Here is a 12,457-nt window from a genome sequence, read left to right as displayed (position 1 = left end):
CTTCTATAATTCAGTCTTACTGAATATTATATAATACAAATCCACGATTATTTATACTTGAATTCTAAATTCAACAACTCTGAAACCAAATTTTTTTTTCTTAAATTGGGTGTCTGAAATCATTAGGCAACAAAATTCTTACTTAAAATGTTAAACTATTTATAGCTATTTATGTCCTGCCTACTATAGTTACTCATTTATTTCAATGCAATAATATTAATATATATTTTTGGCCCAGATGCAGTAATAATATATGCATTGTACTGCGCTTATAAAATATAAACAATTCTGAATATGAAGCATCTGGTCCACAGTATTGTTACTTACAGAATTGTTATCCTGTACTTAAATGTATCATAGAGTTCACTATTCTCCTCCTAGCGCCTAGAAAATAGCAGGCCCTTAATAAATAATAAACTTAATGAAACAGTAAAATAGGATTTTGAGATAATTATAATGGGAAATCTAATTATGGAGAATTACTGATATGTGTATCGTATTTTGGCTCTATTCCATATGCATCTGAGATAAATTCTGTCCCCTTTTCTGAGGTACCCCCAGGAGCTAGAGTGTCTTTTTTTTTTCCCCCACTCTACAATTTAAAGATCACAAAGTCCATACGTCCCATCTTGACCACAGGTGTTTCAAGAAAAATACCTCCCTTCTCTCATTACCAGTGTTGAGCTGCAAAAAAGTAAGACCTGGAGGTTTTTTGGGTTTTTTTATTTTGTTTTGTTTTTAAGTGCAAATTGATTCAGAAACCAAAGAAAGCAATGGAAATGCAGACAGATCATTCAGAAAAAGGATGGAATAGCAACTAATAGAGAACTTGCTGAGCTCAAATGAGCAAATCAGGCTGATGCAAAAAAAAAAAAAAAGGATGATCATAATTTTCACCAAAGACGAGTTCGGCTTTACCAACTTCTAGATACAATGACAACCTCAAACTCTATCCAAAAATCATTCTTTTCTTACATCAGAGTGCTATATCCAGGCCTTCCTGTTCCTTTCCTATCATTTCAGATAACTTCCCTACCACTCCTAAGTATCTTATAATTTGATTCACCTGAAGGACATGCAGTTCTTTGGTAATGAATTATATTCTCATTTCTTTGTCTGTACATAGCTTTGCCTGGCTAAATTTTATTTACCCAGTTAAATCACAGCTGGGTATCAGCTCTTTTTAAGAAAGCTTCTGTACTTTCTCATAACCCTCTACTCGATGGCCTCCTATGTTCTCTCATAAACTCTGGCACAGCCTTCTAGCACAGTGCTCATCACATGTTACATGTCTATTTGCATGTCCATCTTCTTCTCTAATTGTCTCCAAACAGTCCATACCTGGATTTCGGGACATCCTTCACAATCCATAGAGTGCCCTCAAATAGCCATTTGGAAGGACTCCTTAATTCCATGTTCTTGGAAGCATTTTCTGGATACTGACTTATTCTCTATTTTGCTTATTTATGGAACAGAATTTAAGAAAACAGTGACTATGGCTACCTACAGATATATTTGGTTTAATCTCTAGAGTGTTTAACTTTCAAAAATTAGTTGCCAATGTCTAAAAATCAGAGTATTGCTCTGAAAACTGATGTGGCAAGTTATATTTTCCAAAAACATCCACAATACAATTTTCCATCCTTGAACCATGCCAGTTCCCCATGCCAGGGGTGAGGTCTAAGACCCTTTGTCTTGAATCTGGCTGGACTTATAACTTATAACTAACAGACTGAGGCTAAGTCATGAAAGGCAATGCAGCTTCTGTTTTGTTCTTTGGGGTACTCATATCTGGTGCTCTCAGCTGCCATGCTGTGACGAAGCCCAAGCAACATGGAGTTCTACATGAGCATCCCAAGCAGCAGCCCCAGTTTAGATATCAGCTGACATCCAGCATCAACTGCCAGGTAGATGAGAGAAGAATCTCCAGATGATTCCACACCCCAGCTATTGAGTTATCCTTACCTTTTGAGCCTTCTTGCTAAGGCTCCAGACATAGAGGAGAAGAAGCCAACCACCCCTGCTATGCTTTGTTAGAATTCCTGATACACAAAATCCTCAAGTATAAGAGAACATAATAAAATTTTTTTAAATTTTTAAAAAGATTTTGTTTTTATTTATTTGACAGAGAGAGAGACATTGAGGGAACACAAGCAGGGGGAGTGGGAGAGGGAAAGCAGGCCTCCCGCCAAGCAGGGAGCCCAGTGTGGGGCTCAATCCCAGGACCCTGGGACCATGACCGGAGCCAAAGGCAGATGCTTAATCACTGAGTCACCCAGGTGCCCCAAAGATGGTTATTTTATACCACTTGTTTTTGGGATGGTTTGTTATACAGCAATAATAACCGGAAAACAGGTTTTCTTCGGGGATAAAAGAAGATCTAGCTCCCCTGGGCCCTTTACTCTACATGAACTATATGGCCACAGTATCCTAAACTTGAAGTTGCTTTCAACAGAGCAAACGTTTTCCAGTTTGCTGCAGTCTCCACCACTCCTTATTGTTGCACCGTGACAATTATATACACTCATGAACATTTATGACCCCTAAATATGTTGATAACTATCTGTTATGTATGTTTTATCTTTTGGTGGAGTTAAGTATCTTTAACAACCACTGAAGCCAGAATTTCACCTTAGACTCTTTAAGTGGCCTTAATATTAGGCTTTTTGCAACACATCAGGTTCTTCAAGAGTCTAAGATGATCTAACAGTTCCCATTTCTGAAGCTCTGATTGCATATGGTTTGCCCAGTACTTTCCTGTTTCCTTTTGGGGGGTGTCTCCAGTTCTAAAGTAATCTGCTGAGAAGAAATGACTGATTACTGACATAACCGGATCTCAGTAAATGATTAAAGAGGTTTCAGTTACTAACTGGGACACTTCCTTAAGTTTTCTTGGGAGACTTATTCAAATGACTAGGGAAAACCGTTTTCTAGCTTTTCTTATTGAAGTCTTATAAAAGGTATTTTACTGCATATTTTTAAATACGAATTGACTACTTGGGCAAGTAGTTTAGTTATCAAAATTAACCCTCAGTAATAAAAAATCAAATACAATAAATATATAATGAATAATTTGAGAAAACACATTGTTCCTTTCCTAAAATCAAAGCAAGTATCCTAGATGCCTAAAATAAGTATTCCAGATAAGGACAAAAAAAAAGTGTGTATCAAGAGCTGGAATCTCTCTTTGTTAAAGTAAATCCAGACAATACCCAATCCACTGTTCATGTATGCAGAGGTCTGTTGATGGCATGAAAAATACAACTAACTTGTAGAATAACTGTGGAAAAAGATCTCAAATCCAATAACCTTCTGTAAATTCAATCTCATCATTGACTATAGTTTGAAACATAATAGAATTGAATTACAAAATGAGAGTGAGTCATTTTATACTGAATAGTACCACTTAAATGAATAGGACAAGCTGTTATATACTTAATATGATAACTTTTATTAAATTACTGGATAACTGCAATGACTTACACTTAAGTTTTCATTAGAAGGGTTTCTGTAGACTCTTAGTATCAAACACAAGGGCTTGCATTACATTTATAGCCTAAAAACAATAGTTAATAGGTAAATTGCATTTTTTTTCTTGCTTGAATTTGTCCTTTGGTCAGAACCTTTCAAAAAACATGCAAATAACTTACTACATTCTTATTATATTAAATGCATATTCTCTGTGGCTTGTTCAGATAATAACAGAAATCTGTTGACTCAATGAATTGATTTAGATTTCCAGATACTATTTATTAGTCTTTATGTCTAAGGCCTCTGGAGTTAGCTGATATGATTTTGAATCCAACATTTACAACTTGAATAAACTTGGGAAAATCACTTGACATTTTTAGGCTTTGGTTTTTTTTCCCACCTCAAATGTTACTGCAAGTATTGAATGAGTCTTTTTTAGTTCATAGATGTTTTCTCATTAATAAAATACAAATCCATTTAAAGGCATTACTGTTTCCATGACAGTTCAATAAATTCATTATTTATATCTTCATGCAACTGACACTAATATATACAATTACTAGTTGTTGGGGTCTGATACAATGTTTGGATGTTGTGCTGCCTCTCTTCCATTTGCCTTCCCACTTCCCACTTCCATTTGCCTTCCCACTCTTCCCTCCAGCCTGCTCTGGGGATGTCCAACAGTGGTGCCATCTACTAGGATTCTTGGCCTCTGCCTCTTACTGGGTTCAGCCAATGGGAGCAAATGTGGGAAACTGGAAGGAGGGAGGAGAGTGAGGTCAGGGCATTAACTCCCTGAGCTCTCTCTTTGCAGAATGGCCATGGCTCCCATTCTGAATCAAAAGTCTCAGCTCCTATCAGGAGGCCTCTCCAAACCACTTTCTCTGTCTCCTTTCAATCCTAATTTTGGTGACAAACACCTTGCCCCAGGGATCCTAGTGCCAGGGCATTGCACTGTCCCTTATGGTTTCCCTGCACTCTGCCACTGAGGAGAGTTCCTGTATTAAATTCTCCTCAAATTATCCTAATTTAAGAGTGGCATTTTTTTCCTACTGCATAGACCCTGGCTGTACAGATATTCAAAAAGTGATCAACATTGGGAACCTATATATCAGAAAGAGATGTATATTCGCTCTCCTAGCTCATTCCTTTGTAATTTACAGAAAAGAAGATTCTTTTCCTAGCGAATTCCTTACCTGATTCATGATTTAAGGAAAGCAAAGTCTTCCATTTTTATATTTTGCCTATTATACCAATCTGCAGTTAAAGTTTTACACTGAAAAATTATAGTTTCTTAACATGTCACATCCAAATTAAATTGTCATTAGAATCGATCAAAATTGGTCTTTTGATTTTCATTTGCAATATTACTGTTTCAATCTAGGTATATGTCAGTAACTTTTTTTCTACATCTATGGCTTTAGTTTGGTATAGGTTCTTTTTTTTTTTTTTAAATGTGGCAATTTTTTTTTAAGATTTTATTTATTTATTTGACAGAGAGAGACAGCGAGAGAGGGAACAGGGGGAGTGGGAGAGGGAGAAGCAGCCTTCCCGCGGAGCAGGGAGCCCGATGCGGGGCTTGATCCCAGGACCCTGGGATCATGACCTGAGCTGAAGGCAGACGCTTAACGACTGAGCCACCCAGGCACCCCTAGTTTGGTATAGGTTCTTGCTGAAAATTTGGGCACTGGGAAAAGTCAATTTGTTGGTAAAACGATGTGACATATATAAATATGTAAAATATGTTTTCTTATTGAAGTCTTATAAAAGGTATTTTGTTGCATATTTTTAAATACGAATTGACTACTTAGGCAAGTAGTTTAGTTATCAAAATTAACCCTAATAAAAAATCAACAAATACACATGTAAAACATACGTGAATTTATATAATTTCAGAAGATTGATCTCTGAAAACGTTAATGACTTTGAGGAGTACATAAAAAATGGGGTATCAGAACATGGACAGAATTTAATATTTAGTCCAATTAAAGTTGTTAATAATAGGATGTAACTTGTCTTAAGCCAAAGACTTCAAATAATTGAGTTCCCCTGGAAACTGCAATACTAGTCCTGCAATTTAAAGCTTGCATAATAAGCTCATCAATCCATTTTTTTAAACTTTTTATCCTCATTGACACAGAGCAAGAGAAAAAGATGGTCTAAGACCCCTCATATCATCATCATCTTTACCAGTCCTTAATAATGTCATTATGTTGAGATGCCTCCTAAGGAATCTTTAGAGAAGTCCCTCTTCTGATCCATTTGAAAATTTCCAGAACTAACGACACCTTACAAGACAACTGGGGATTAATTAAAGTTGTTATAGCTTCTGAACTCCAGGTGAACCTTTTTAGGGTTGTTACCTTGTGAACTTCTCTTAGACTCTTTATTGAAGATGATATAATTATTCCATTTAGGTACCTGCCAGATTCTACTTTATAATTTCCACAAATTCTGTCTTCACCTGTGCTGACTAACTAGTCATTTAAAGACCATTTTCTCTAAAGATTTTCATTTTTTATATCAGTTCTGCTAAGTCACACATATTTTAGTGTTGTACCTTCAGCTTCTAAATTGGAATTTCTTCCGATTTTGACCATGACAGTGCCAAAATATTATTCATATTTTTTGTAAATGATGGAGATGTTTTATGCTCATATATTTCTCTTTATTCCACTTTAGAAACTTTCTTCCATTTTCCTCCATATATCCAAATCATACTTTTAACCCAATTAAAGAGCCACCACTTGGGGAAAAAAAAAACAGTTCTAGACTGATTCTTATAAAAAATGAACTTTCTCTCACTTCTAACGTCTAATACTTGGTTACTCTATAGTTGTTTCACTTATATTTATTTAAATATATAACAGCTTGCAAATGACTCCTCAAACAAATTGTTAGGGGCAAATACTAAAATATATTTAAAAATTTTTTAAATAAGTATTGTCACTGTATGTGGTGAGTATACTCTCTGACATGTATAAGCATTTAATAAGTGCTTATTTAACTTAACTGCTAATATTACCTTCTGCTGGCATAGTTGGATCAATAGAAATAATCTAAATACAGGGATTTAATACATATGTCATGAATTTTCTCAGTATTTATCTACTTCTATGACAAATTGGTACTATATTTAAAAATTCTTCCTCACAATTTTCTGAAATAATATTGTTAATTTCATTCATTCATTAATGCATTCATTTCTCTTTTGTTCATTTATTCAACAAATCTTTACTAAGAACCTCTAGTGTGCCAGAAATTCTGAGTATTGAGGCCATGTTTTGACCAAAATAGATATTTTATAATTATTGCAATAGAGAATATTAATATCATTTTTTTGAGAATATTAGTATCATTTTAATTAATTTCATTACCTGATTTCTTTACTCTGGTTTAGCACTAAGATAGCTCAGAAATGTATAAATATTTTGTCAACAAATATAATAAATAGAATTCTGCATATTGTATTCTCCTTGAGGGAAGAGATGCTCTTACTTGATATCTTCACAGTGTAGGTACACATTAAGTCTGACTTTCATGTATTCAACAATCATCTATTCAATACATATCCTATAAAAGACTCAACACTAGCTACTGTGAGGGACATGAGGGTATCAGACAAGGATTCTAGGAAAGTAAGAGTGATAAGTAACATGTACACAATTGATCCCACTGTAGGACAGAGAGAGAAAGAGCCATAGAGAAATAAAGATATGGTGCTATTGAAATTTAGAGCAAAAACAGGTTATTCCCAAATAAAGGATTATGGAAAAACTTTTTGTAAGAGTTGGCTTTGAGCTGGGCCTAGGAGAATGGGATGAATTTAGCCATGGAAAATGGAATAGTTAGGAAAGGAAAAAGAGAAGGTAGGAGAAGAGCATAGAAAGTATCTTTTTACATATAAATTATGCTTCATTAAAACAAGACAATTTTTTCTGAAATTATTCTATTATTTTTTACACATAATTATGTTCAATTATTCTAATATTCACTTCGGAAATATTCAAAAATAAATTATCCTAATCTCCCATTTTTTTTCTTCTTCCTTGTCTCTTAGGGTTAGCTAAGACCATTTAAGTCTTACCAGAAGAAAGATGCAAAAAGTCCCTCACTTTCAGAAAACTATTTCAAAATATCAGCTGAATGTAGATCTCTATAAAGCTAAATCAAGAAATCGTTTTACTCTATTCTAGTTGTGTTTTTAGTGTGTGGTAATCTTTTTTTTCTACCAAATAGTTTCTGAAACAAGCTAAAGTACTTTATTTTCACCATTTTTATGCATTAATATATAATGATGAACTTACAATTTGAAAATATTAGCAGATACTTTAAATATGTAGCCAATTTGCATACAATATTCAGTGTCTGTGATGATGCAAAACTTTCCCCCATCCTAAATAATTGTGCTGTTTCAGTATGTAACTGGGACTACTAAGATATCACCCACAGTATACACTGTTAGCTCATGATGGCTTTTCTATTTAACATAGTACAAATTCACCACTTACTCAAAGTTGAAAATGGTCATTTTCCAATGATTTTGTGACAATTAGTTCTATTGGTTTTTGTCAGTCACATATAGGGGAGAATCATTTAACTATCCTATGACTCCTCCTACTTTCCCATGAAAATTGTAACTTTTTTTCAGAAAAAATATTTGGGAGATAGATTTTTCAAGAATGCATTTGGTTAATGATAATTTTATTCATAATTGCAAAAAAAAAAGGAACAATCTATTTGTCTTTCAACTGGTGAATGAAGTAACTGTGGTACATCCTTACAATGAAACACTACATAGTAATAAAAAGGAAGAAAACACTGATACACATAACAACACGAATGAATAAATATCAAATACATCATTATATGTATAGAAGCCAGATGAAAAGGTGACATATTGTATCTGTTCTACTTATATGACATTCTAAAAAAGTCAAAATTGTAATGGCAAAGAACTGGTTGTGGTTTCCAAGGCCTGGGAGGGAGAAAAGTTGTTTCTATAGGGCGATAAGGAAACATTTCAGGTTGACTAAATTGCCCTAAAACTTAATTTTGATGGTGGTCGCATGATAGTTTGCATTTGTCAAACTCATTAAAAACTCTGTACACTAAATGGGCAAAATTTACTATACGTAAACACTACCTCAAAAAATTTGACTTTAAAAAGTAAAAATTCATTGATATCTCAAAATCTGATCAATCTGAAAAGATACAGTCAACAATCATTTAGAGATCTATCAAGAAAGGAAAGGAATTATTCGTTCCATAGGATGTTTTACAAATTTTCCTTTTCAGAAGGAACACCAATAACATTCATATATCTTTTGTTTTATAAATAAAAATTACATTTTAGGGGAAAAAGCTTCATTGAACAAGTGCCTTGTTTTTCATTGCTGTGTTAATTATGAATTTATTAAAATAATCTCCAAAAGTAACAGTATTTTGTTAAATACAAGCTTACTTAATGAGTATATTAGTTATGATAATCATCTAGTCTTAAAATAACACACTGCTATCATTAACAATTGCAAGATTATTATCTTTTACTTCTCAGTCTAGTAAACAACTTAATAATTCAGAAAGACAATGGAGAAAAACCACTGCTAGAAACTCTCACATAATAGAACTGGAACTCATATACAAGAGACAAAATAGCAGGATTAGAAATAATCCTGAGAAGGATGCTTTAGACAGCAAATGCCTTACCTTTGCGTTTGGGTGGCATAGCTGTTATCGTAAGTCTCATAGGTCTGGTCATCATATTCACCCCCGTAGCCATCATCATACCCCTGAGGCAGAAAATGGTAGAAAGACCTATTAGCAATCAACTTGATTAACTTAGATCTGGTTTGGCTTAATAAGATTTTATGTGATGTGACCTTAATTTAGTTTTTACGTTTGGTTAGTTACTCTGCATCAGATTTTACTAGACTAATAATTTCTTCATAACCTTGACTAATATTTCATGGACCAGATATTAATGTTTAATAATTAAGCTTCAGCATATCATTAAAGTAGCAATACCTACTCTACAATTTATCTAGAATTTTGATCAATACTAATGAAAACTATAAGAAGTTAAAAATAAATTTTCTTTTGAAAATATTATGGTTAGATAGTGTGCTAACATCATGGTGGTGTTAACATATTGGTTACAGCCCCACTAGGTTTTTTTTCCCCTGATAATAATCATAATTATGATTGAAACTATAAAATTCAGGATCCTTAAATTGTGGTCAACTTCCAATAAAAAACATATAGTCATCATTGCAAAACAAACAAAAAAGAAAGGAGAAAAAAGAAAAAGGGAAAGAAGAAAGAAAAGGAGGGAAGGAAGGAAGGGAAGTTGAGAAGGGATGGAAAGAAGAGCTGGAGGGAAGGATTGGGGGAGCATAGGAGGCAGGAAAGAAGGGAAGAGAAAAAAAGAAAGAAACTACATAAAGAGCCTTTATTTTGTTGTGCATTCTACAGTTTTTAAATCTCATAAATAAAATGTTGGTGGTGAGTTTGATTACCTGACTAAATTAACGCTACCAATGCTAATGCAGATTTGTCATTGCAGACTGTGAAAGCAAGCGAGCAGCTGTACAATCCAGTTATCAATCACTGTGTGAGAGATTTACTTTTATTTCCCTTTGTGGTCACTGACTCTACTCTAAACCCTAGCCATCCACCTCAACTACTCCCTACTTCTGAAAAAAACCTTTAGTTTTTCTGCCTCTGGGCCTTTGCTAGTGTGTCTCTCTCCCTGGGATGCACTTCCATCCCATCCCACCAATTCATAACTTCATTTCAGTCTGGAGGCTTATAAATCTATTGTGTTCAAAAATTTAAACAAAAAATATGTAGATGTAAAAGTTTCCACATCAGTCTTGACTAAGATCTTTGAGCCCATTTAATCTGAAAACTAGTATTTTTCATCAACCTAAGAACGTTTTTAAAATATTATTCATGACTTCTCCATCTGGTTTATCGTTTATATAATGCTATTATTTATATATGAGGTTTACTGAGTCTGACTTTAATTTCTTCTATTCTTCCACTTATGGTTTTCACTTCATCATATTTTTGCTCTGCACTATGGGATCGTTTCTCCATTTGATCTTTGACTATTCTAATTCAATTCCTATTAAGTTAAAAAATTAAATATTCTAAAGTTAATTTCAACATATAAGATTATTTTAAAATAGTACTAAAGGATTTATGCACAAAAAACAGCACTTCCTTTCCTTGTCTCTCTCTAACCCTCACTTCTCTTTAAGCCTTTTCATCTATTATTCTAGTATTAATTTTTATGTTATTAAGTAATATGATTAAATTAATGTTGCTGATTTATGAACTTTAATTATTTTCTATTGACTAGCCATTCAGGTTATTAAGGATTTAGTTTTGTTATAGACTCTTCCCTACATTTCCCCCTACACTTTAAATATAGTTTTATCATTACTTTTGTTAAGTAGTCAGTATCTACACTATAATTCAATAATAAATACTATTTACTAAAGATCCAAATAGATTAATACAATTCTTTTTTTATTCTCATATACTTTTTTTCTTCTAAAGTTAATAATTGCTCATTCATTTTATTATTTTCTTGGTTGCCTATATATTTTGAATTATTTGTTTATAACTATCCCCGTGTTGGGCTCCACGCTGGGTGTGGAGCCTACTTAGGATTCTCTCTCTCTCTACCCCTCCCCATCCCCCCTTTACTCGTGCACTCTGTCTCAAAAAAGTATAGTTAACATATAATGCAATATTAATTTCAGGTGTACAATATAGTGTATCAACATTTCCATACAACACCCAGTTGCAAGTGCACTCCTTAATCCCCATCACCTGTTTTACCCATCCCCCCACACACCTGCTGCTCTGGTAGCTATCACTTTGTTCTCTGTAGTTAACACTGTGTTTCTTCATTTGCCTCCCTCTCTTTTTTTTCCCCTTTGTTTATTTTGTTTCTTAAATTCCACATGAGCGAAATCATATGGTATTTTTCTTTCTCTGACTTACTTCATTTAGCATAATACTTTCTAGCTCCATCCATGTCATTGAAAATGGCAGGATTTCATTCATTTTTATGGCTGAGTATATTCATATATATACATGTGTATACACACACACACACATACATATATGTATATATACATATACACATACACACACCACCTCTTTATCTATTCATCAGTCAGTGGGTACTTGGCTGTTTCCACAATTTGGCTATTGTAGATAATGGTGCTATAAACATCGGGATGTATGTATCCCTTTGAATTAGTATTTTTGTATTCTTTGTGTAAATACCTAGTAGTGCGATTGATGGATTATATAGTGTAGTTCTATTTTTAACTTTTTGAGGAACCTCCATACTGTTTCCCAGAGTGGCTGCACCAGTTTGCATTTCCACCAACAGTGCAAGGGGCTTCCCCTTTCTCCACATCCTCGCCAACACCTATTGTTTCCTGTGTTGTTAATTTTAGCCATTCTGACAGGCATAAGGTAATATCTCATTGTGGTTTTGATTTGTATTTCCCTGATGATGCGTGATGTTGAGCATTTTTTTATGTGTCTGTTAGCCATCTGGATGTCTTCTTTGGAAAAATGTCTATTCATGTCTTCTGCCCATTTTTAAACTGGATTATTTGTTTTTTAGGTGTTGAGTTTTATAAATTCCTTATATATTTTGGATATTAACCCTTTATTGAATATGAAATTTGCAAATATCTTCTCCCATTCTGTAGGTTGCCTTTTAGTTTTGTTAAGTGTTTTCTTCACTGTGTAAAAGCTTTTTATTTTGATGTAGTCCCAATAGATTATTTTTGCTTTTGTTGCTATGGCCAGTGTCAAAGAGGTTACTGCCGTGTTCTCCTCTAGGATTTTAACTAAATTTCCTTATGTCTCACATTTAGATCTTTCATCCATTTTGAATTTATGTTTGGGTATGGTGTAAGAAAGTGGTCTGGTTTCATTCTTTTACATGTTGCTG

General features: G+C 33.8%; 1 protein-coding gene across 3 annotated transcripts in view; it reads right to left on the bottom strand.

The window, feature by feature from the left end:
* KHDRBS2 (KH RNA binding domain containing, signal transduction associated 2) overlaps positions 1-12,457 on the bottom strand; it is a 567,172-nt gene that overhangs the window by 33,592 nt on the left and 521,123 nt on the right. For all 3 annotated transcript variants that reach the window (XM_028097797.1, XM_088024326.1, XM_028097796.1), the window contains one exon: positions 9,181-9,263. In XM_028097797.1, the coding sequence (XP_027953598.1) occupies positions 9,181-9,263 (83 nt within the window). The remainder of the gene's footprint in view (positions 1-9,180; positions 9,264-12,457) is intronic.

Source organism: Eumetopias jubatus, unplaced genomic scaffold (assembly GCF_037043125.1).
Source record: "Eumetopias jubatus isolate StellerSeaLion01/CBP00866 unplaced genomic scaffold, mEumJub1_p1.0 scaffold_6, whole genome shotgun sequence".
Classification (NCBI taxonomy): domain Eukaryota; kingdom Metazoa; phylum Chordata; class Mammalia; order Carnivora; family Otariidae; genus Eumetopias; species Eumetopias jubatus.
This window is presented reverse-complemented; position numbering and strand designations above follow the sequence as displayed.